Raw genomic sequence first — 26999 nt, forward strand, 5'->3', positions numbered from 1 at the left:
CAATACAGTGCTTTGCCCTCATTTGCTACAGACAGGCTGGCAAAAAGTCAACAAGTAAACTTTAAAAAGTTTTATCCAAAAAAAAAAAAAAAAAAAAAAAAAGGAATTTCTCAAAACCTGTTTAGTAATACAAACAGTGCTGTACTGAAGGTATGATATGAAGTGTGCTGCTCAGAGCACAGAAGTCAACATTTCAGACCAAGCTCAGGAGTGACAGGATGAGCACCCGCTGCTGTGCTGATGGATGTAGAAAAGCTGTTTGACATTCTGATCAGCAGAAGAAGGCTGGTGCATTAAATCCATTGGAGACAGAGGCTGACAACTTACAAACAGTTCATTCCTAGTCAAGTTATTTGGTCACTTGTTTCTCACCTACTACAATCTTATTATTTATTTATTTTTTTAGAAAAATAACTTGTGAGGAAGAGTGAATGCTTATAAACCCCAGTTGATAGACAATAGACCTTGTGTTTTGGGGAAATTGATCTGTGGTAGAACAAAGTGCAGTGTGTAGACCTATTGGTAAATCTCTACTGAATTATATAATGTATACGTTGCTCTCATTTTAATTACAAACCTGAACACACATTCTAACAGAGTTAAAATATAGTCTTCTCTCTGGGATACAAAAGTAGCAAAAGAAATATGGAATTATAAACATAAAAATGACAAGTAGTGAAAAATTGAGCTGTGGAGGACTCTGCTAAAAACAGTTTCGAAGAGTGACTACAAAGTATTACCCATCACATTGTGAAAGTAAGCTAGACCTTACAGCGTTATTGTGGTAGGACTGGTATGTGACATGTAGAATATGTCTAGATACAGTATGGCAACAGCACAGTGAGGTGGGACGCTGCATAACAAGCACTAAGGCCCTTCCTTTGAAACCAAACTGAAAAATCATCTGCACCCCAGTAGAAAATACTACATACACCTGTTATAACAACTACTCACGTTGGCAGATGTTGATGTGTATGAAAATAAACTGTATTAACATATAAAAATGCTTCGCAATCTGACATTCAAGATTTTTTTTTTTTTTAAACTATGTAACGCCACAGATATGCTTTGGACAAAGAGGAGTTCAGGTATTAGAAATACAGAAAAGAGGTTCATTCATCATGAGCTACAATCTTCTGCTGGAGGACATGATGGACATATCAGTTCAACATTCTTAGTGATTTGATTGTGACATCGCCGATTCAAGTCTCCCACCTACTTAACAACAGACTATAGAACATCCCTTCTCACTACAATATATATATATATATATCCTATGATTTAAAGTTACCTCCATACACAAACAGTGACCACCATCAATATTTTTTTAACAATACAGAAAAACACAGGCAAAACTCCTTACCACAACATGAAATTAGCATTCGCACATTAACATCTGGCATGACACGGAGCATGACAGCTAACACACAAGCACGGTGCAATAGTGAGGAATAAGCAAGTCATCCGGGACATCAATAGAGACTCCTCCTGTTACCCTACATGGCCACAGGGAGGCAGGAGTGGGTACAGTGTGCTCATTGCTCAGAGGATAGAAAAGGTGTCGTGATGGTTTGTGGTAAATGACGTCTGAGAACGAAGAGGAGGAACGTTAACAACAGAAATTAGAAGCAGAGAGATGTGACATGTTAGAAAGTTGGCACTATCACAAAAGGTAAAAGGAGAAAAATAAAAATATGCACACTGTACCAAACATACAGGTCCTCTGAACCTCCTTGGACTCTCACAAACATGTTTAAATTGACCGAGAACTATAATCCATTGAAAATGGTATGTATGAATTAAGGCAGGGTGGCTAGAATACTGCACATCCCTCTTCAGATTTCCTCAGTTTCTCGCCTTCAGCTGATGTGTGTGTGTGTGTGTGTGTGTAAGGCTTTGTAATACACCACCTCGACTTTTTGACACCTTTCTCCTTTGGCTCCTAGCCTGCTGCAGTGTGGTCACCTGTAAGGCAAAGGTGTGTCACATACAAACATACGATAACAGGCAAATTCATGCATACACTCACGCACGTGCACGCACACCTAAAGGGCTGAGCTTGACGGCTACCCCTTACTTGGCCAGACCACATACTGTACATAAATGTACAAAGAAGCAAAAACAGTGGACATAAAAGTGGAGGAACAGGCAAGAATGTGAGACTGAAAATGAGGACAAAGACTAAAACATGCCTGACTGTTGACATGTTAACAGGATAGTTCCTCAGTGCATTCCCCTTTTGTTCTTAGACTTTTTCAAGTAAGACTTTGAACAGGAACTTTGATGAGCCCAAGACCAGGACTACACTGACACAAAAACAAATGTATGAGTGTGACAAGTCAGGCTAATAGTATCTAAAGGGTTGTCCAGGTGTAGCCCAGAAAATGCACATGGTGAACTGAGCATGGAGTGGCCATGCTTTCAATGTGTGTGAATATGTTTGTTTGTATTTTGTTTTATAAATCTTTGATCCTTGAGATGCAGATCTTGGTCACACATCTTGGGATGTCCTGTATGCTGTATCTTCAAGCCAGCAAGACTCACATAGTTTCAGAGTTTGTGTTTGTGTTCACACTGAGGTCTCTGGTCCTGGAGCGTAGTAGGCAAATCCAGCCCCTGAGAGACGGAGCATGTATGGGCTCAGGGAGCACAAGTCCGCCCCTCCAGCTTCTGCCAAGTGGACCAGTAGTTTCTGGGGCAGGGGATCAGACCTGCAGAATGACAGCGTGTCTGCAGCACCAAGGTGGAGGTGAGAGGAGTCTGTGCTTGTGCCTTTGTAGGATCGATGAGAGGACAGTGGAGTCAACTCTGCCACGCCACCCCCCAATAGCTTCCCGTGATCCTACGGAGAGACATGGAGTGAAGCTGCATCATCACCAGAAATAGAAATCAAGAGAATGGAAAATGCAGAACAAATCATGGAGTTTATGAATGAGGAAATGGGTGAGACGGCTGGACACATAAGATTGAACAGTAGGTTGTAATCAGAAGGTAAAGGTCAGCCAAATTAGCTGAACAAAATGAACAAAAAGGAACAAACAGACGGATCAATAAAGACAAACTCTAATTATTAGTCATGTTAGATTAAGCATGCTTATAAAGAAAAAAAAATCACACACTTCAACACCAGATGTCATCAGTGTTTTCGGTACAAAATGAGACTTTACAGTCTGCTGAGCTGACTGAACGCAGCAAATCTATATTCTGGCTCAATATTTCTCCATCTACAGCGGCGCTGGAGCCCACATGTGCCAAAGGAGTTTAAGTAGCATGTATCTGATGAAGAGAGGAAAAAATTTCAAGTGGATTCCCATCATCACATGCAGTGAGAAGCACAGCACACTTTTGAAACCAGCACAGCAGAGTCAGCTGGAGATGCTGAATGTCATGCCAGGAAGCTTTGACGAAAAGGAAACTTCTCTTGCAGACGCACTTAAAGTATGTAGGCCTAGTCCACCCCCCACCCCACCCCAAGCCTGAGCCATAGCACGACAGCAAGCCCCATGCAGTGCAGAGCGGCAGGAAGCATCATGGCAGCAGCGTTAGGAACCAGACTCCCCACTGTCAGTGCTTTGTGTGCTGTTACCATGGTGACCCTAGCCCACCTGGGGTGGGGCGGCTCTAGGGTTTGCTGAGTGGGGTGCTGTGGCTGTGTGACATCATGGTGTCATAGGTCCTAGCAGCTTTTTCTCCACTGTCTCTCTCACAGGTTCTAGCAGGGTGGAGCGGGTCCTGCTCATTCCCTCCCCCTCCGCCAGCAGAGCTGGGAGCCACACAGCTCTCCAAGGCCCCTGCTGCCTTTACCTTCTGTGGATGATGTTAAAGGAGAGGAAGTGATATTGGAATCTACCCAAATCTTGTGCTTCGTATCTAGCTTGTGTCCCGTCCCAGTTAAAACTAGACTCACCTGGCATCAGAATCCCGTTTAAAATGTGTTTCGAGTGACTACATTCAATGTGTTGTGTGTGTGACCTGCTGTTAAACCAATAGCAGAATTGTTTCTGGCTCAGTTTCAACTCATTGCATCCCTATTTAACTGTGATCTGATCACCGAAGACACATTTCAGAAACAGGTAGGACTTTTTTGTAAATTGGATTTAGGTTATTTGGAAGGTTTCAGTGAAATCAAATGTCTTGTTTTGTCCAACCAACATCCTAAACCCCCGAGATATTTAATGTAAAATCATATAATCACAATTAATTTATCATAAGAACAGTAAAAATATGGTATAGTGCATGCAAATTACACTTAAATAGTAAATACAGTATAAAGGAGACGTAAAACACAGGAAATATACAATGAAAAGGTGATTTCATAAATGTCAGGATAGGAATAGTACAAATGTAACCAGCTTACAAAACCAGACATTGTTGCATTACAACATCCTGCTAGTTAGTTTCACCTAAAGGGACGTGTTGAGACAGTGATAAGCGGTTTACACTGGGACATGCCACCATGCATACGGAGATGAGGGCTTAAAAGAGAGTCACCTCCTCTTACGGCTCCTCTCTCGTCTGTCTGGGCCAATCAGAAACTCATTCTGCTGGAGGACTGAGAAAGCATGAAGATGGTGGACGGCTCCACAGTAAGGCACGGGCGAGTGGACTGCAGTTATCATGACAGAGCGAGTGAGCGCAGAGTCACAACCACACAGGAGCAGTGGGGAGAAACAAGAAAGGAGAAGAGATGGTAATGATGAGGGAGGAGGAAAGGAGAAAAGGGGGTATAGCGGTAGTGAGGGTAAGGCGGAAAAAGAAGAATGAAAGGAAAAGGGAGATAGGATAGGATATGGTATGGGGTGAATTTTGATTAGGGTGGTCCATCAGGGTGCAGTGACAAGGGAGAAAAGAGAAAAAAGAGCACAGGAGGAAGAAATCTGTCAGACCTTTCACTCATTTTTCCATTCATGGTACAGCTTGCTTCAGTGGAAGGTGAGGCAAAGCCAAAGGGAACAGGAAGTCGTACTAAATCATGGTGATGCTCAAAGCTATTAGGGGTCTTAATACTCTTCTTGGATGATTAACAGAGTGGGACAGATTTGCAGTTTAGCCATATGGTTTATCAATTTCAAAATATTAAATTTGAGCTAGGATTTGAGAGAAATCTATTATTAGACTAGGTCATGTCAGTGGGAAGTAGATTATACTGGTAAATAGTGTCATTTAAATTATTTTCTTTTAAAAATGTAAAAACATGAATTAGTGATTGGTTAATTGCTGTAGCAGACCATTTAGTTAACGCTCTCTAATTTGGTAACAAGACAATTTAAAGCTTCAGCTTCACAAAGGAGCTGCTGCATTCCTACCTGTGCACGTTCGGTGGCTGTGGGACACATGGTCCTGCAGAGAACCTTCTTAATGACATCTGGCAGCAAGCTGACTGTAATAAGCAGTATGATGCTGAGCCAGGCAGGACCGCTGGACAGCATTTGCATGAAGACGTAGTACATCCTCTGGTAGTTCAGGAATGGCCTGAGCAGCATCAGGAAATACAAAAACAGATTTGTTTTATCAGAAATGTACTAATCAACATAAAGGTTAGAAATACTTCAAAAGCAAACAGTATTATACCAAATGATGCCTCCCCAGAGAAGAGAGAAAATAACGTAGAAAAGTAGTGACCCCCAGATGACAAAGTGGTTAATCCAGGTCCAGTGGTGTGTGTCCAATGCAAGCTATAACAAACAGAATATATAATTACTGACACACAAACCAGTCAATAAAGTCAATAACCAGGCCTTTAGGCTGTTGCACAAACTGAGCAGCAAGTGTAGCCGACCATTTGTGTAACTTAACACACGCATTCCAAGCATACAATTCAGGCACATGTGCAGTGGTAATGAACTTTTTCAAAGTGAGGGATTATGCAACACAGCCATTCTTATTCCAACACAGGGTTCACACACCTTGAGTGTGACGGTAAACACAAGGACAGTGAAGACCAGAGTCCCAAAGGTCCAGTTCCCAAACATCTGCAGGGGAGGACATGAAAAAGAAGGTTAATGGCCACATAAATCACGCAACCCTCCTCGTGCATCAGTTTTACGATGCATCTATGAGAACGAAAAAAGGAGGAGACAGACACCTAAATTCATATCTGCTGTGGTATTCCGTTTGGAAATAAAGTTTCTCTTTCTCTTAAGGTTTGTGGCCAGTAAACCAAGAAGATTTTCACTTCACCTCTCGGCATTCACATTTTCTACCTCGTGAAGTCATAGAAAGGTTTAAGCAGACATCAGGAACGGACAGATGGAATGAGAGTTGGAGAGGGGAATGAAGCAGGGAGGTGGGTGGAGGAAGAGGAAGATCAAGATAGAGAAACTGGGGAATTTATTTAATAACCACAGCTGGCTGTTGATTTCAATCTTTGCTAGAATACCTTACTCACTGTATGTGTTAAATTTTTTTAAATCAACCGACCCCTAAAACTGCTACCACAAATACACGAGCAAACAGACACACACATGAATGCACAAACACATCAGACAGAAAAACAAATGTTGGATCATAATCTCTACTACATATTACTATTACTCTATCTACTACCACAACAAACGGGTTAACAAGATTAATGAGGGAGGAGCACTAGAGGTTTCTACCATGTCAGTGAAGCTGTTAAAGTTAACTAGCAAACTACACATTCAAATGAAATTGTGTGGATGACGTGAAGTGACAAAGGATGAAACGGTCAAACTGAAAGCTTAAACGGTACGACAGGAACTAAAAAGAGTGTGAAAGACAGAGAGAGCTGACAGGGAGGGAGACAGGCTTACCATCTGTGTGTTGGTGGTCATAAGCTGAGGAGGAAGAAGAAGAAAAAGAAGAAGCAGAAGAGCAAAATAAAGAGAAAAGAAGCAGAGAGAAGGAGGGGAAGAAAAGAGAAAAGAATCAGGACAAAAGGATAAAATGAATTCCAAGATGTTTCAACTTAAAAAACAGGACCAAGGGCAGTCGAGAACTGTTGACATGATACAAATCAACAATACAGAGAAAGATGCTATTGCGTTGTCGATATGAATGGAGATCCAATGTTGCTGACCTATAGTCCCAGTAGATAGAAACCTTACTGTTACACATGACAACATCACGGCGACCAAGTCATCTCTTAACACTTAACTCCTCTTACATGAAAATCCAATGGAGATGGATGAGTGGTCGTCAACACAGTGCTGAACTTACATCCATTACCCTAAAGGACACCTCAAAGCACCCCACAGAAATGTTGCCTCTGTTGTGAAAGAGACAGAGGCTCACCTGGCCATTGCTGGTGAAGGTGGTGTTGTCAAACAGGAAGTAGGCACCAAAGAAGAAGGTAACAGCGTCAAACACACCCAAGCATGTCCAGTACAGGAAAACAGGCCAGCGAAGGAGGGAGTTCTTCGCTATGTCTCTGAGAAAGAGGGAATAAAAAAGCAGTTTTGTTATAACACTCCAATAATATTTTTTTTACTAACAGGACATTTGGGGGTCAAACATTTTCTTCTCACCTGTACAAGGAGGGCTCCCTCTTCAATGTCTCCATGGTCACGTGTTGCTCCACCAGACTGTAGAGGAGGATGGGGAGTGAGGTGAAGCTGATGTTGTACAACGTCAAATATGCGGTGTCATACAGAGGCTGCCAAGGAACAAACAACACAAACTCTGTCAGGCATCCGGAAATGGAGAGCTGTCTTAGTATTTGAAGCTGCATTTACTAATTTGGGAGAAGCGACAGCTGAACTGAACTTCACTTCTGTTTCTTGCAGCTTTAAAAGTAAAAAATATTATTGACAGTATAAACCTGGCATAATGCGGAACACTGTGAGAAGAGGTAATGTGCATGCTACACCGTGTGCTTGCACAGTCTAAACTGCTTACCTGCTGGGAAAACCCACAGAAGAACTGATACAGGAACTGAGGGAAGATGAAGCATACATTCTGCAAAGATTTAAGCAAAAAAAAAAAAAAAAACAACAAGTGAGGAAATTCATAAGCGTGTGACAAGTATACGTGAAGAGATTTCAAGAATCTAAAAATGCTACTATCTACACATTTTTGTTTATACAGAGACTGTGCTATAAGCTCACTGAGTGGGCCGGAAAGAGCTGGCCTGCCAAAAAAAGAAAGAATGAATCAGTTGGCAGGGCAGCGCTCGCTGTGGAAGCCGCCCACACTGATCATCATGGCCATGAATCCAGAAGAGAATGATGCACCAGGGATTCATGATTCCCGTAATCTGCCAGAGTAGCTGCAAATCTGGTTCTTTGTCACTGTTGCACTGGGAATTACGATAAAGTGATTAAAATGTGAGCCACTGGGGAACACGAGGCATTCATCTGGTACCTTGTAAAAGAAGTATTGAACAAGCTCAGCAATTCTGATGTAGTAGTAGTGGCCATGAACAAGTAACATCTTCTTCAGGTGTTTAAACTTTGGGATGGCATAGTCACTGTTTCTTGCTGCCTGTCGGCCTTCTTTACCCATGATGCCTGAGAAAAGAAAACAGGTTGTTAGTAAAGTATAAACAGATGCCTATATATACTATAGCTATAAATGAGTATTACATAAGTATTACACAGCAGAGTGTTCATGATTAATGAAATTGAAGATGAAGAAATAGAAATTAAAGTTTAAATTACTATTCAGGTTTACTGTTGCTATGATCTTTGAAATCCTGCCTTGCTATAAATCTGAGGGATTCTTGCCAGAACGATATATTTACAGTATGTGTTTGTGTCAAAAATATTGGCTCGTGCAGCTTCATCAGATTAGTCTCAGATATCAATTATAAGCACATGCTTGTCAACTTGGGCTCTATTAAAAAAATAAGCTTTAATTTATTAATGGATGATTTAGCAAATTATCTACTAATTAGAATGAGCTCACCGATGCCCACATGTGCTTCCAAGATCATGCTGACATCGTTGGCTCCATCGCCGATGGCAAGGGTTATTGGATGCTCCTTGGATGCTTTGATTAACTTCACAATCTGCAGACAGAAAAACACCCATTTTAATCACTACCAGTGTTTGTCGTGGGGAAGTTGCCTAGTCTGTATTTGTAAAAAGGTGAGTGCAGTTCTGTCACCTGTGCTTTCTGCAGTGGTGCCATGCGACAGCAAAGCACAGCGCTACAGTTGCGACAGATCTCTAGAAAGATCTCTCTGTAGTTGCCATGGCCAGCACCCTCCTGGTTGGGCTTTAATACTGCAGACAGAGTGGCTCCATCGATGATCAGACCAAAGTCGAGGCAGTCTACTGACAGCCTGGAATATCACAGAATAAAAAAGACGAGTTAATGTAAGCAACTAATTGTAAATCTGTCTGCAGTCTTGACATTGTTAAGTTAAATGAAAACATGCTGTAGGCATTAATTATATTACATGTTGATCTACAGCATTTACAGTAACAGGTGCATTGCACATGCTGTGGATATACCCAGAAATAGAGCGCTGTCGTAGGACAGTCCTATTTAGTTCAAACAGAACATCGTGCAGACTCTGCTCTTCCGTGCGTTTCTTGGTCAGCTCCAGGATCTGTGTGCTGCGACGAAACAGCTTGCTGGCGTAGCAGGTAGCTGCCGCAGTCTCCATCTTGTCTCCTGTCAGGACCCAAACTTTCATCCCCGCCTTGTGCAGTGACTCAATTGTGTCTGCAGCTTTCTCCTGGAGCCTGCACATCAATAAGTCAATAAGAGTTTCAGCCTCCAGTTGGGTAGGTTAAAGCATCCATCAAAACCCCCATCAATCAATTACCAACTGGTGATAACTTATCAATACTTGACCACCCCTGCCCCTACCCCTCCCCAGTTTATCTATTAGGAAGTCAAACTGTTAGGCAGCTGATCGATCAGTTAGGGCCAAAGCTGGAGTCTACTTTGACTTAAACAAGATGTATTAGATGTTTTTGTCTTAGAGAATAAATTTTATTGGAGCAGAACAGAGATTAAAGGAAAATGACACAGCATTCTTACAGCAGTAGTAAGTCACCTACTGGAGCTCAGACTAAATGGTTTTTCCCTTGAGTCATGACAATAATTTGAAGAAGGCTTCATGACTCATTAATCTTCCCTTCTGTCCCCCTGCTGATGCCCTGTTTTTATCTCCACTCTCTCACATTCTGTGATGACAAACCTGTCCTCCACTGCCGTAGCACCCAAAAGCACAAAGTCCCTCTCGATGATGTCATAGGCCTGGGCCAGCCTCTGCTCCCTGTCCTGTAAGGCTAGCTTGGCTTCAGTCAGGTGATGGCACGCCTGCTCATATTCAGACGCTGACAGCCTTCGATAGGCGACACAGAGAGTCCGCAGACCCTCCTGGTGTTAGAGTAAAAAAAGAGATGAAGAAGGGAAAACTGGATTTCTGATTTTATTTGCAGCTATTATACATATAATCTTATTAGCAAATGATCATGAACAATATTACGGCAAAACTGATAAGCTCATACTACAATCTACTTATTTACGCTGTACACTTACTACAGCATTCTGCTCCACCCGAGCTTTCACTTGCTCCAATTTCCCAGACACCACCCGTGGAAAAATGGACGAGTCTGCACCCTTACAGAAGAGTAGATATTCTCCTGGGAGTCCGCAAACACAAAAATAAAACAAAACATTTAAAGCAAACTGCAAGAACATTCTAGTGTCGTCGTTAGTGTCTTATAAATTATTAACAAAGCACTGACAACTGTTTCACTTCTGTGTTAAAGTGCATTTTACCTGAGCTTGTCTTGACTATGACGCTCATTCTCCTCCTGACAGAGTCGAAGTTCAGTACGTGCAGCAGCTCAAACCTAAAGCAGAGACAGTGTTGACAATAACACTGGTTCTCTTTTGTTAACTTTCTAATTTCATTAATCTTATTGGTGTATTTTTCAAGTCTTGCCATGAAGTGAAAACTGTCCACCTGAAACCAGCTCAGTTCTTCTTGCACAAGAACCTTTTTTAAGTTGATCAAGACCTTTTTCCTCAATATATTGAATTTTTGTTAAGTGCATACTTCAAGTTTTGTTCAAGCTTTAGTTTGTCCTGTTTATGGGTCCTAATGTGCTTTTGTGAAAGACAAAGTATTACCAAAAATAGAAAGCATCTTATGGTTTCATTAGGCTTTTCAAAGGCTCCTGTTAGGAAAATAATAACTTAAAATTACACCATCATTATTAACAGTATAAAAACATTTGACGGTGGGTTACTGTTTTTTTGTCATCTTTATAACATAATTTCTAAAGTAAGTCACATCGAGTGCCTCTTGCAGTGTCATCCCATCCACTTTAAACTAAATTATCCCCTTTTCTACCAATTCCGACCATTGTAGATGACCACTGAACTTGAAGGCAAGCTGTACTTCAATTTGAGATGAACCACAAGGGGACTGGACTCAAGGACTGAAAATTATAGGTAATATTAGACCGGTCTGGTAATTTTAGTTTGTGTAGCTGATTCCATGTAAAGGGTAAGTGTTCGTGATAAGTGCTGTAACCTTTTGCCTTCCCATTGCCTACAAAGTCTCCACATTTGTTAGATACACCTCCCTCCTATCTACATCTCCCCTGCTTCCTTAAAATAGCTTACTATTGACAGGTCACGGCAAAGAGTGATGGAGAGACAATGGACGGTTACACGAATACTTCCAACAGATCAAAACATTAGAGACTTTCCACAAAACCACTCTCTACTGGCGTCTTGCTGCTTTTCACTCTAACAGATCGGTTTGAGCATTTTGATCTGACTGAGCTGTTTCTAAAAACAACAATCTGCCCACTCTTTTGTGGTTGGAGTTTTTTGTAACCTCTGTTGAACATGAAACACAATCTAAAGGTTGTTTGCCTCCAGGTAGCTGATGTATGAGAACATCTACATCAACTGACTTGCTGCTATTTTATTGAATCTCCTGTGGTGAAACCACAATGATCTATTAGTAGACCAACCTCTCAATCTCATCATCTTTGTTGAGGATCTCCATGTAGTTGTCTTTCAGCCTCAGATAGGTATATCCCAGCCTGGCAACACAGAAGAGGGAAAAAGGATTCATTACAGTTTAAAAAAAAGGGATCCATGTACACTATGCATTATTACCTATTTGGTATAACACTAAGGAAGGCTAAAAAAGTGCTCTGACACATATGTCACACTTGTTGCCCATGTGTTTTACATGTGTCCAAGGCCATGTTCAGACTGAAAAGAGCACTGTGTTATGGGCTTGTTGCTTCAGTTTCTGGTGAGAAGATGAAATACAATCCAGCAAGTGGAGTGATAAATCAATACATTTTAAAGCTACAGTAATAAGACACTAAAACACTACACAGAAGTTTATAATGCCATAAGGTAGGATTGTACAACTCTGTAAAAGTTTTACTGTATCCATTATGTCCTCATCCTTCTCTGGCATTAAGGTCTGAACGTATTTTACCAGTGTGTCTACTTGGCCAACGATTTGTATTTGCAGCTTATATTACTGACGAAGCTAACGAAAGTCTCAACTCAAGACAAAATATATTTAAATTGATTCAAAATGACACTGCTCTACTAATTAAAAACTCTTTTTTTCTAATTGTGCATTTTAGTGTGTTCACCTTTTCATTCCCTCCACTAAAGCCACCTCATCTGGGGAGGAGGAGATGTAGAAGGAGGTAGGCCTGCCCTGGTGGATGCCTCTTTTGATACCATCCACCGTCTCTTCCTCCTTCACCTGCACCGTGTGGCACAGACATAACGCCCTGAAAAATAGATCCTCGTGTTCCTACAGAAACAGAGAAAAGCAGACCCAAAGAAACACATTGAAAGAACACAGAACAGAACAACACAGAACACGTTCTTTGTTCCTCCATTGTTTGGGTGATGCTGTTTAGTTGCTGCTGTGGTATTTTTTGTTTTCTGCACATTTAAGTTTTGGCAGAGAGTGCTTATTTCCCTCACTGGTCATCTGTTGTAGCTATCACTGTTAATGCTGACTACACAATTTTTCTTCTACTAAATCTAAACAAATCACTGTTGCCTGTGCCAGAAGTGCAAAGCTCAACACTTTTCTGTGTAGCGGAGGACTTCTCCATGTAAGACACAGCAAACACTTAGGGGTTACAAGGAATATGTCAAAGATTTCATGAACTGGATACACTCCAGGCGGCGTTAATCAGCAATGGAAATGAGCAAAACAGACACTTGTTTATATTAAAATGTCAGAGATAATTACCTTAAGGGTCCTCATGCATGAAAATGTGACATGTTAATCTGCAAAAGTGGCTCACTCAAATGTTCAGCTACTTTACTTCATTCTTGTCTGCATCTCTATTTGGTAGCTAAATTAGTGCAGCCAAGTTTTCATTCAAGCTAGATTAAAAGGCCTATTTATTTAAAAAACCCAAACACTTACTCTCCTGTATCCTCCAGGTGAGGCATCAATCATGTCTATACTGGAAGCAGCGCTGAGGATTTGGCCGTTGCAGATGGCATGCGGGATGTAGACATTCCCATCGACACAGCATTCAATAAACTCCATGTTGTTCTCCGTCAGAGTGCCAGTCTTATCAGTAAACACATATTCCACCTGGAAGGGAGGAAGGGCAGAGCAAGGGCACGTCTATGAAAGGTTCACATTGAGATTCTGAATGCAAATGTCTCTCTGTGCATGTGTGCGCTGACATACCTGTCCCAGCTCTTCATTAAGATCGGAGGTGTTGACCTGAGCTCCCTCGCCCAGCTCTTCGTCAAACATCTCCTCATCCCAGGTGATGAAATAGGAGCCAAGAAATTTTTGCATCTCTACTGTCACATACATAGAAACTGGGATGATGTAATTAAACAAGACCATGAAAGCCAGGAAATCTGTGAATGCTCGGATCACCTGCAGAGGAAGAGAGACAACAGCTAGGAACTATGACGATATGGGATTAGGTGTAAATATTTGTTTATTTTGAAGTAGACGTAGATGAACGGACCACGTGGCGTTGGCGCTCGATCTCAGTTCTGTGGTTGTACCAGGGTTCGTCTCGGTCGGGAGACCACTGCCAAGCATATTTCAGAACAGTGTTGATCACTGCTTTACTAATCAGGATGCACAGATACACTATAAGAAAGGCATTCATTGACCTGCAAAGAGAGAGTGTAAAGGTCAAGAGGAGGAAAACTATTATTAGACTACTTCTCTAAATTATGTAGTGAGAGGAGAAGGGTTGTTAATCATACTTTTCTACAGCAGAGCGCTTTTGAGATTTAGACTGGTAATTAAGTGCCATCTTGGTCTCCATGCCAGTGTAGACTGCAACAGCTGAGGGAAGAGAAAACACTGTGTTACCAAGACAATTAAGCCATTGCTATACTCCACCATTTGTCAGACATGACAGCATTCAGCTGACATTAAACAAAACGAATCATTACCATAAATATGTTGTGTGTTCTTTAGTGTGGCTCCTCTAAGCAGCAGGTTTTCAGCTCCAAGTGGTCTGTAAGATTGAAAAAGAACCTTTTACCGTTTATATTTCAGACATTATTAATGTAGGGAAAAGGTTTTTCCTCTCAAAACTGAAATAAAAGTATTAAAAGATAACTACACTCACCTAGCCACAGGCTCTTCTTTGTCCTTGTAAATATTGATGCGTCCCACAAATCTGGAAAAGTCACAACCAAATCAAGATGTAGCAATAAAGGCAGATTCATTCCTAAGAGGTTGTTGCTGGTCTGTGTATAAGGATTCATCAGTGAGAATGTCAGACTCACTTGTAGAGGTCAGGCTGAGGTTGTTCACATTCAATAGTTGCATGTAGCGAATCCACCTCCCGCTCAGTTCTAAAGGCCATGGTGTCTGGTACAGCATAATAAGTCTGAGATAGAGAGGTAGAGGAAGGTGGAAGAAGAAGAGGACAACAGAGGGAAATGTCACTGGCAGCCACTAACAAGAGCAAGCTTCATTTAACTCCTCTGCCTGGCTTCCAGCAGGTTTTCTAAATGACTGGGAGAGTCAGAAATGTGGAGCTGTTACAGAGCGTTACCTCGGTCAGCAGGAGACAGCATGCTGGGTTAGTGAGCACATCAGGGGGTTGCCCCCGGGCATGTATGAGGAGTGTAGGTGGGGTACTCTATGCTACTATCTGTGTGTGTGTGTGTGTGTGTGTGTGTGTGTGTGTGTATGCTCAGCCATCCATACGGTCTGATGATTGGCATCAACGAACATAAGATAAGAAGTGAATATGTGAAATGTGGTGCGTGATGGTGTGTCAACGACATATTTACGCCTCTGTGAGTCTGTGAACATGGTTAACTGAAAGGTGTGGGGATGCAACTAATGATTATGTTAATTACTGAATTAATCTTCTGATTTTGAGCTTGATAAAATATTATTTTAGTCAATGAAATGTCAGAAATGTGTGAAATATTCCCATAAAGCCAACGGTGACATCTTCAAACACACACTAACCCAGAAATATTTAGTTTGCTCTCACATAACAACAGAAAAAGAGGCAGGAAATGAGGGAATTAAAAATGATTACAATGCACAATACGTTGATTATATGGGTTTTCTATTTAGAGATCAAATATGGTAAAATAAAATATAAATCCAGTGGAAAAACATTATCTAGTCCTGGCACCTTGTGACTAGACTCTCCGTCCAGGCTGGTAGTGGTAACATAGCAGGTCCCGTCATGACGGCTGGAAGAGAGCAGGATGAGGTCGCAGGGGAAAGTCTCGTCCTCCCTCACCATGACGATGTCTCCCACCTGACAGAGCGGGACAGACACATGTGCTGTAATGGCTTTCACATCAATAATAAATAAGAAGCATTTTGACAAGAAGTTGACATAAACATAGAGTCACTCAGACAGACCTGCGGGTAATCATCTGCTCATCCTTTGACATTACTTTTTTTTTTTTTTTTAAAGGATTGAGAAGTTGCATAACAGATTATGCGAGCAGAACAGCTTAAGCTCTGATAAATCCCATCTCCACAGTGACCAGACACATGACACACGCTCCCTGATTTTGCATGATTAATATATTCATCATTATTCCTGCTCCCAATTCACACTCTAATCCTCTCCGTTTGATCTACGCCAGTGAGAAACCTTGGTACAGAAAGCACTAAAAGACCAAGAGGCAGACGGAGAAAGGGGCAGAGAATGAGGGACAAAGAGAGACAGAAAATGACAGAATGAGAGTTTCTAAACCTGATGTAAAATGTCTTTCTTAATCAATGGCACTCATTACCTTAGAAACATGCTAAGGTAACACAAACTAGAATAGTGTGCAGCTGTGTAGAAGGCTCATTTTAAGTTGACCCTCAATGTCCTACAGTCTCTGTGCTCTCATCAGGAGCAGCAGACGCAGCAGAAATTAGATGTACAATACCTGCACCCATTAAAAAACCCTCTAACACGATGGCAAACGAGGCCGACATGTAACTATACATCTGCATAGGAGGTGCTGAGTTGACACTCACTTTATACAGTCTGACAAATCTGGTTTCATTCACGCTGGGATGATACGAGATGGATTTCTCCAGAGCAACATTTGAACAGAATTCCTGAATCTGATACCAAAACTCGGACGACATTAAATAAAACAAAACAAGAATAATGGGTGTGATCTACTCCACTAATATACTCTACTGCTTCACAATTATGTTATGAGCACTGTTGGAGTCATTCATTACTAGCCCAAATTCAGTATTTTTGGATAGTGTTTACTTTATTATCAGCAAACTCATTAAGAAATACCAGAAAAACTATTAATTTACATGTACTGTACTTTCTGTGCAGCCACAACCAGGTACAGCTTATTTTTCTTTGCTACAAACATCCATTATTGTCCAAACATGTAAATGAGCCACACAGCTGCAATGATTTGATGCTTAATACACACTACGTTTGAGTGAGTGAGAGGCAGACTAAGGCACACTGCGACTTTAGGTCCTAGATATCCGTCCCCTGGAGCAGCTTCTTTGACAGAAATGTAACAGAGGAACAATTTCTCTATTAGTTTAAAGTCCAACTAAACAAAATGTGTGTTGAGAGGCTTCCTTGTGTCACTTTGGTTTAATAATAACTAAAATGTTTGCATTACATGAAATCTATGTCTGTGGGTACTTTCAAATTTGGAAGCTACTAACAGTAACAATAAAGTGTACTATATAGAGATGCAATTAGAGAGTGTAAGTAACATTAAATGACTGTGCTGAATTAATGCCATAACAACCACCAGAAACCTCAAGGATTATAAGGCTTTTAAAAGAATTAGACTAAGTGTGATCTGCTGTTGCATCAGACTGACACAAGAGAACATCAGGGGATGATGACAGGAATATTCATGAAGTCATGAAATATATCAGTACTGTCCATTCTCCAGAAGATTCTGCACAAGTGTGCCATGGGACCCTGGGTGCTCCTCTGGAACAGTTTTAGGGCAATTAATTGGTAGCAAGGACAAAAGAGAGCAAGAGAGGAAGTAAACAAAGTTAACACAACTGCAGAGAGGAAGAGAAGGGTGGTGTGAGAGCGACAGCCATTGAAATAGTGAGCTATAGAGCACTACAGTGGTGTTGCTTTGTGGCCTCATGTGCTGTGCTGCTCTAATGAGGCCATTCTTACCCGTAGCTTGTGACTCTGTGTCCTCACCACCTTTCCCTGCTGCACCACGTCCACCGGACACTCGTTTATGGAGCAGTCAGCTTTGTGTCTGAGCCAGTCCTCGTAGCCCTGAGATAGATGCAGCAGGAGAGAGAGAGAGTAAGAGAGAACGAGACTGTAAGGGAAGGAAAAGCCAATGTGTTTGTTGGCAGGATAGATAGAAAGAAAGAATATAGATTATTGTGGGGAAAGAATTAGGGCCAAAGCATAGCATGAGATCAAGAGAGAGAGAGAGAGGGTGAGAGGCTATAATTGTTTAGCATTGTGCTCCCGGAGCTTAGTGACCTCCTTCCTGGATTTCGAGCCAAAACGTCATGTTTTAAATTTATGCCCCGGTGAAACTAAGGCTTCCTTAGCCACAACAGCTTCATCTATCACTGATAGTACCCCATCCCTCAGTACAGAGAGGAAGTAAAGAGGATGCATGTCCCAGGGTTGTGGGATCCTCAGCTAGAGTGGTTAACAGAGAAGAATATTCATTAACATATTTCTCACATCACTAGACATATTCAATAGCATGTCCTTTCACTGAGAGAGGAATGTGTATATACACAAAACAGAGCATGCGACTGGCGGGGTGTGCATTTGGGGCTAAGAGCATTTGAGGGGGACTGTGTGAGTATGTTTGCGTGTGTCCTACCTGTTTTATGGCGGTGACAGTGATAACAAAGAAGAGGGGCAGGCCACTGGTGACTGGGCTGGTGGGGGTGTCGATGATAAGCTGCAAGAGAGAGGGACAGAAGGCGCAGGGACAAGCGTGAGTGGAAGGGAAAGGATGTAACACAATGCTGAGTAAAGACATGCAGCAGGAAAAAAGCTTTTGTAATAAGGAATCAAACGCCACTCTAGCTAACTTAAAGTATTCCAGTAATCAAATCTTGTTTTATGGCTTCCTTCTGCACTTACAGCAGAGCAAGATAACAAAGTAGGACATTTGTAGTAAGAAATGTTGCTGCTGTGTGCCATGCCCAGTTTGTTCCGTCAAGAGGTTGCAGTATTTCACAGGCTACTGATAAAACATACAGCACAAAAACACACAAAATGTGGCAACCTTACATTTTGGTCCACTAAAGTAAATGCTGATCAAAAAAAAAATCAAAAAAAACCCCCAAAAAAACCACTTATTGTTACAGCATAAGATGACATTTGCAAATTCAGAGTGTGTTGGTGATCCCACTGCCGGTGACCTGAAATGCAGGTGCAGGACCTAACTGTTAATCTTGGATAATTACTCTGAAATTAGGGATCAGTGAGTACAGGAGCATCTAGCTTCAATAATAATAATATAATATAGCTTCAAACCCTGAAAAATCCAGGTTAGTTACCTACTTTACATCTGAAAAATGGGTCAGTGTTTAGTTGTCAAACATCTACAGCTGCCCTGATAATATTTTGATGCAAGCCATGGAATAAAGTAAAATTCAGGCCAGTTTCATGCAGAAATTAAAAATACGTCACACAAACGGACTCATTTTTCAAACAAGTAACCATATGAGATTTTTAATGTTTTGCTTTGTGTTTTGCTTTAACAAATTAATATCTGAGACAGTATTTCATTAGAGCGTCAGTGTTGTTTTTAAACTCATTTTAAACTAAGACAAGTGGAAAAATAAGCAATCACGATATTAATTAAAATCTCACCTGGACCAGAAATATGACCAAGAAGTAGAAGTTGGCGATTCTTCTGAACTGTTCAAACAGGTTCTTGGGTATGAAGTTCCAGAAGGTATACTGTGGGAGGGAGTGACAGTGAAATTACTATCACACAAAGGCACATCATGACAATCCTTCTGGCAAGACAAACGGGGATGCACAGCTTGACGAGTGCAAGGAAAGTGAAATGTGTCAAAAACAACATGACCACAAAAGAAATTACACGGTTGTCTAAATTTAAAATGAAGGGATAGCGTGATGAGGAACAATGTTATGGCACTGACTCATGGGCTGTGGCTCACTCACCTTAGAGGAGACGATGCGGTTGTCGGGGTAACGCTGAGGGATGTAGGCCTCAGCTCCCGGAGGGGGTTCTTTATGCCCGATGTACACCGTCCGACTGTCCACCCAGTTCTCCTCCCCCACACACTGACAGGAACAGAGGGAAAAGATATAAATAGGAACACCGGTGGAGAGGAGAATGGGTTGAATTCAACCATGTTCACCCACAACTCACAACTTATCTAATATAGCTTATTATATTATTATAACTACATTGATCCTGCTGAATATTAATCTTAAACTCATGCACATTTACATAGTATAAACTACACACTGCAGTTTTATCACTGTATATTTATCTGCAGTATAGTTTAGTGTTCTGTTGCATTAAAAACATAAATACTGAAACAAAAGGAAAATAATTGATATTAGATTGCAATTATATTTACAATAGTATTGTTTGATTAATTGTGTATGAAGCAAATTGGCTAACTTTTGTATGTTGGATGCTTGGTCAGACAACAAAGTAAACATCCCTGTGCAGGGATGGTTAAAAACAAGGGAAGTGGCACTCGAGGACCATAGTTGGCAACCCCTGCATTAGATGATGTGCAAAAAAACCCTTATCCTCAGTTAATTTCTGGTGTATATTACATCTAAGTAGCTCTCCGTGGACATTCTGGGAGTGCAGCACAGCAGTTTGAAGGTGTCCCTTATTAAACATAATTATAGGAAGAGAGCCCTCCAAGAACAAGAGCAAGAGTTAAGAGAGAGTTAAGAGAGCAGAACATTTCTGCTGTGTGTCTCTATCTGGCTTCCTACATGGCTCGAATGCTTTGGTCGAGTGGGCAGTGTGAGCGCGGCCTTTGGCAAAGCACTCTTCCTGACACAGCTCAAAGCAGAAACGTTGACCATTAGCAGAAAAGTTTTAGAGCAAGCACTCCAGTGGAAGCAGCGCTTCACTGGTTTCAATGTCCTTAACATTTTGGCAGAGATGTAGCTCATCATGGCCAGCGACCAAAACGGTTAACATCGTTGTGTTTAGAATCCGCATGATGTCAATTTCACACTTTTATCCTGTGTCTTCTCAGTGACCTTGCAGCATATTATTCTGGAGAAAGGATTACGTTTTTTATGTGATATTTGCAACAAGAAATATCAACATAGAAAATACTCATAGCCACATATCTAAACTTATCCACTGCATCAACAGGCGCTTGGCAGTGAGATAAAAATAGACATGGAGCCAACAGTGCAAGCCAAGAAGAGACCCCCTCCAAAACATCAGAGGGGCAACATGACCAAGAGAGATACAGTAAATGAAAAAGAGAGCAAGAGATGGAAAGTGATGCGGAAAAGTCGAAGCAGATTGAAGTGGAGCCAGAAGCAGCTGCAGAAGATGGAAGAAGACATGAGCACAAATGACTTAAAGATATATAGAAAAACACAGAGAGAGGAGACTGACAAGTGGGTCATTTCATCTTTGGGGGACAATGCCAAGTCTAAAAAAACTAGAGGCCTTTGCTGACATGTTGACCACATGATGTAGCACTTGAGAGTTATTTTAGTAAAGGAATGTACAGGAAGTTACCAAACCCAGTTAAAAACACGTACAGTGTGTCATAGGGATAGAGTGTCATGTTTACTGGTCCGAATGTAAACTGTGTCAGTGGAAAATCAGCGAGCTAACACCATTCTAGCTAGAATAACATGATCCTGTAACCTCACATAACCTGATTTACTATTATATGTGTAATTGTACCTGATATCTGAAAAAAAAAAAAACACAATCTGAGTTTGGACAATAAACCAAAGTAACGAGAATGATGAATCTGTTAATAACAGGCAGTAATAATACGTTTTCTGTCACACACATACAAAGAGTTTGGTCTTATGAAGCTACATCAGCTGCTTTGATTATTTAACATATTTTACGTAACCACATTTCTTCCACAACCCATCTACTACTTTCAACTTCTACTATTCCAGCATTTTCCTCCTAAATCAGCAATTCCCTGATTCCATCTTTCATCCTCTCATATTTCTGTCTGCACTGCCTCGTCTCTTTGTTCCCTCTATCTCCTGCCACTGAGTGTCACGCCCTGACACTGAATGTGGGAGAGAAAGACAGAGAGAGATTGCTTTGTGGTTTGTAGTTATCTGATCATTAATCCTCACTGATCCATATCAATCCCTGGTCCACTGTTCCCTCTTCACTCTATTGCTCTATCAGACAAAGTGGCTGGCTGGTTGGTTGCAGGACACCGAGGCTTTGTCTTTATTAACGACAATGAACAAGCCTCTTCGCAAACGGGCAGGTCTTACATCACCATCAATCATTAGCAATGACAGGATGGATTTAATAACAGCAAGCATCCCATCAAAGCACTTTCTCTTCTCTCTTTATATGTTTCTTACTGTGCAGTGGTCTCTTGGGTGGATGCTTTACACTCTTCACGAAGAAAAAATAAACAGGAGCAAACCAGCTATTTTTACGAACGACTGCTGCTTTAAAAAATATATGACTCAAACAATGTTTCTAGTTCAAGCCTTCTCTGTTAGTGTACCTAACATTTACAGATGTATTTCAGCAGTGTGAGACTGTTCATGCTGCCTTCATGATGTAACTTGTTTCTGCCCCAGAGGTGTGATAAAAAGGTATACATAATCAAATAGCTTGGTAAAACGGCCATGTGTGAAACCTCCTCCACAGCATGCTGAGCATGTGTCCTTCGTCAACCCATAGATCAAATTCCTACAGCTGAGCCCCTTAACGAACTACTCGTGTCAACCAGACAGAGGATGTTGCAGCACGGAAGCAGGATGTGCATAAAATAACATAAACGTCTAGTGTACTGTCGCTGGTTTCTACTGCTCTTTGTGACTTCCTAATCCCGATGTAAGTAAACACTTACACATGACTACATTAAAACAGGATGCACAGCACAAACTAGTTCTTGCACTAAAATGAGTAAATATTTGATTATTAAATATTAACATCCAGCAACTGCCTGTTGCATAGCTGACTTGGGCTAAATGTCAGAGCTAATATTAGCTCACTAATATGTGACCAGTTGAGTTTAATCATCAGAATATAAATCACTAGGTCTCCTATCTGTTACAGTGACTACCAGTTTACATTACCAATAGCTTACACATATAATAAGCCAGTATGACCCACTGGCTAAGAGATCTTCTTCTCTAAATGTGTAAATTTGAGGTTCAGAAATTAAAAAAACATATAAAAACTTATTAGTAGAAGCTGTGACATTCATCAAAACACTTAGCAGAGATAAAAAAAAACAGCCTTGAGACCTTGATCAGCCACAAAGGAAAGAAGCTACCTGTTCATTAATCACCATAGCAATGCCACACGCAGCTACAGACAGCTGCGGGTTCATAATGTTCGCTGTGTATATACTGAACATCAAATCTAGGATTTTCACTTTAATTTAATCTGTGGAAGAAAGAGTGAACATCAAATACTGCAGTAAAGAAGAAATTAAATAAGGAGGGGGGAAGGTAGCTCACAGCGAGTGCCATTTTGGTTATAAATTTAGAAAAACAGTGACCTTCAGCCTGTACATACTGTCAGAGCCACCAGACCCCTGATGATGCGAAACAACTCTACTCTACCTGCAACAATATCAAAAGACAAATGACAGAATATTACTTTAAAATGACATTTGTATTCTGTTGTTGTCCAAGCTTTCTCTTCTCTTTCTCTCCCTCTTGACTCGCTGTGATCCAACTGTTACATAAGTCTTTAATGCAGCTGTGCTACTTCTCCTCTTCCCCTCTCTCTATTCCCTCCTTTTTCCACCGCCGCCGTAATCGTCACGCTAAAAAAAACCCTTTTTCTCATTTTGTCTGCGTTTAATGCCAACAACACGCTAATACGGGCTTGAAACTAAGTCTTATGACGAAACCTCTTCAAGGCACACTGCAGGGGAAAAAGTCATTCTTATGAGCCAGTGCGTCGATACATGGCTGTTTTCTCTGATACCCACACAGGGCCAGCGGGCACAGAGCTCGGCCCAAACGTAAATCCTCTGTGTTTTTGTCACCTACAGCCTCTGTTTCTCAGTCAGGCCCCCCATCTCCAATGGAAGCAGTGGACAGGAATAGACTGCCCTTAACTGTTTGTAGCAGTGAGAAGTAATGCCAGCAGTAATCTCACAGGCTGTGTCCTGTCTTTCAACACCAGCCGGGGGTCTCAAAGAGCTGCTAAGTTGCTAGAAACCTTTCTAAAGCCCTTCGGCACTCCAGGACCTGATGGCACCTTTCTGATCACAGGCAGACATCACCGACCGTTCTGTTTTATCTACAGAGATTGTGAGAGGTCTCGGCAAGAACGGTGATAACTTTGCATAGCAGGGTGAAAACTGGACAAGGGTGAATCAAGCTGAAAACGGGAGAACAGAGAGGCTACAGTGCTGATATGAATCAAAAATATTGTTTCCACAAGAAGCTACAACATGAAAGTAAAAAATAAAAAAGGTAATATTTGCTACCAACAGGTCCTATTTTCAATTTGACCATCACTCATACATTCCAGCATCTTTCTTATCTAGATCATGATCTCATGCATTTCTCACAGTTTGCACCTGTCTGAGGCATCACGGCATCGCTATTATTAAAACCAGACAACAAAAGGGCACAGATGAGAACGCAGTAGAAACACATACAACACAAGCACTGACCAACCTCAAACACACCCACACAGGATGTCTTCAAACCACAGGAGGTAATCTTACAGATATCATATAAATATCATTATAAATAAAATCTCTTCCTGTCATGTTCTGGCTCAGGGTCTACTGACGTACCAGGACAAGAGTGCGAACATTATTATACTGTATATCTTATTGCATGAGGGCTTAACTATTCTTTTATGCCAGCAGAGTGAACAGATTTAGGTTATTACGCAACAAAATGTCCCATTTAAACATTATGCATCGCAAAACACTATGATATTTCACTAAAACTGTGCAGACTCAATTGTCTGGCATTTTTAAAGCAGGACAATATGTGCTGCCTTTAGAAAAATCTAATTTCGTTCTCATTATAAAGTGCTGTACTAGATAAAATGAAGTAACAGCAGTTACTGATCAAGTGTAACAGGCAACAGTATAGACTTTAACAATAGCTGACGGTTTAAATAAAGATGTAGCAACATGTCAAATAATGGATTTATCTCACACAGTGAACCTCTCATTAAAACACAGGTCAGAGCAAAGCATCTTTTTAAAATGACTGCCCTTTATGTATTTTGTTTGCTCCCTGAAAATCGTGTCGCTGTCTCCGGCTTCAAATTACATCCGAAAAAAGGCAATTTTGAAGATATATAAAAATGTTAATGGTAATGACCCAAAGCAACATCAAGTAAATAGAGATGAGTAAGTTCTCTCACACAAAATAAACCAAAGACAAACCACAATTTAGATGATAATAAGAGAACAATGAAGTGAAAAGATCATAAACTCGGCCCTGTGTGATACAATTAAGTAATGAAGAGGTATATCCTTTACTTGCTGAAAAACATTAATTATTTCAGCTTCTTTTAGCACAAAAAAAGCATTGGAGTCTGATAACAATCATACGAGGCCCGGGCCTCGTGTTTATCACATGTTGATCGTCTTCCATGATGTAATGTTTATTCCTCTACATATTAAGGGAGCTGCTGTTCAGAATATGGCAGGGTTAATAGTTGGTGTTACACAGTAAAGGAAACCCAGACATACGTCAACCTCCCCTTTGATTTTAAATCAATATGTGGATAATTGAATTAATGATTAATTCCTACTTCACAAGGTTTCCGAGTGATGATGACAGGGGAAAAGGGTGAGAAATGAGGGGCGTGTTCAATGACCCCATCCCTTCCTCCCCGTCTCCGCGTCACTGGTGGATCTGATTTCCCCTGATGTAAGCCCTGCTGAGGCATCCATCAAGCTCCCTACACTCTGTCACCCGCTTGCTGTACACATAAATACAGAGATACACACACTAATTTGTACAATATAATCCTGTCAGACTAGAAACATACACTCTCCGAAGCACGCACCCAGTTAAGTTCGTTTCATAGCACCTGAGCCCGTTTTAAGGTCAGGTGAAAGGGTCACAGACTCTTTATTACAGTGTCCGATTTAATGAACATCACCAAGCCTGTCAGAGTTGGTTGTTTTTTTTACTCTAATACAGACATGCATCAACCGGCTGCTTCCCGTCTTGGCAGATAACCGGAGGCTGCTGAGGGCACCAGGCTGTTTACACCAGACTAACCAATATGATTGGTGAATGAAGTAATATGATTACAGCTCACCATCATTTACTGAATATTTCCTACTCGTAGACTGATTAAAGATGCTCTTTTAAAGTTGCTTTACTGAGCCCCTTCACTTTAACCTGCACAGCCCATTGCTCTACCCAGCTGGAAGTGAATGCAATCCACAAACTATTACTGCAGAGAGAGTCTCTCTGAGGCCATCCCATTCTTTTTTGATTGGGATTTATTTCCTCTGCAGAACTGGGCATCAGGGAGCCTTAATTTAGTTTAGTATTCCTGCATGTTGTAGCCCACTAAATCATCTTGAGTGGACCGGCCAAGTTAATTTCTATTCTACATATTCACCAGCCGCCACTGCATCTGCATCTGCATCTGGAGCTACCAGCACATTCCAAATTCAGCTCTACATAAACAGAGTAAAGTCCACATTGGAAGCACTGCCAGAGCAACACACACACACACACACACACACACACACACACACACACACACACACACACACACACACACAGTCCACGCTTGAACTAGTGTGTAGCACTTTTCTAGACAGAAAAACAGATAAAATAAATATGCATTATATGTTGGAGCCAGAGCTACAGCTGTGACAGTGTTGACAGGCGGGGGCCCTTACGTATCTGGTGATGATTCTCCGGAGCCGGCTGATATCCATCCTTGCGACAGCTCCGGCGTGCGACTAAACTGTGCAACAGAGACGTTCAGCTCTCCTTGGGTCTTCGTAAACGCTACCTAACGTGGATCTTTCCACCACTATCCATCGCTCACCATCACTCCCGCCGCCGCCGCCGCCGCCGTGTCTGTGATAGCGAGGAGCAGCGGTCTCTCAGTCGGCTGTTATGATTTTCATGGCATCCCCGGTCACAGCCATGCAGCGACAGCGCGGTCTAAACGAGCCACTCTCGGCTACATTTCAGGAGAAATGTCACCACATGCAAAGCTCCAAACCTCTGGGTCGTCTCGCTGGTTCCTCTTCGTTTGATTATTAGTTTTATTTTCTTGCAGGAGACAATCCGTGTGCAGCAGCGGTGGCCTCGGTGTAGCGGTAACGCGAAGCGTCCACGGTGCTCAGCCGTCAGATGACTACGCTGGCGCTGCACATGCGTACTGGGATTTTTTCTCACATCACTTGGGGGTGGTGTGGTGAGGGGGGGGGGGGGGGGGGCACT

At 41.5% G+C, this 26999-nt stretch overlaps 1 protein-coding gene across 2 annotated transcripts; it reads right to left on the reverse strand.

Moving 5' to 3' along the window:
- Positions 1-26892, reverse strand: LOC113173803 (probable phospholipid-transporting ATPase IH). 2 transcript variants are annotated; one of them, XM_026377370.1, is made up of 31 exons: positions 26447-26892; positions 19554-19676; positions 19236-19325; positions 18235-18315; positions 17556-17663; positions 15561-15689; positions 14692-14795; positions 14532-14582; positions 14353-14417; positions 14161-14242; positions 13914-14064; positions 13622-13819; positions 13349-13522; positions 12552-12718; positions 11907-11978; positions 10699-10772; positions 10456-10559; positions 10112-10293; positions 9417-9650; positions 9067-9244; positions 8866-8968; positions 8323-8468; positions 7858-7917; positions 7488-7615; positions 7255-7390; positions 6774-6797; positions 5907-5972; positions 5572-5675; positions 5307-5472; positions 2545-2842; positions 1-1965 (listed from the first exon to the last, which is right to left on the reverse strand). In XM_026377370.1, the coding sequence occupies exons 1-30, from the start codon at positions 26483-26485 to the stop codon at positions 2570-2572; spliced, it is 3612 nt and encodes a 1203-aa protein (XP_026233155.1). In that variant the 5' UTR covers positions 26486-26892; the 3' UTR covers positions 1-1965; positions 2545-2569. The 2 variants fall into 2 exon arrangements, with proteins under 2 accessions (XP_026233155.1, XP_026233154.1); XM_026377369.1 differs by having other exon boundaries at positions 1-2842.
- Positions 26893-26999: the final 107 nt, after the last annotated feature.

Source organism: Anabas testudineus, chromosome 21 (assembly GCF_900324465.2).
Source record: "Anabas testudineus chromosome 21, fAnaTes1.2, whole genome shotgun sequence".
Lineage (NCBI taxonomy): Eukaryota > Metazoa > Chordata > Actinopteri > Anabantiformes > Anabantidae > Anabas > Anabas testudineus.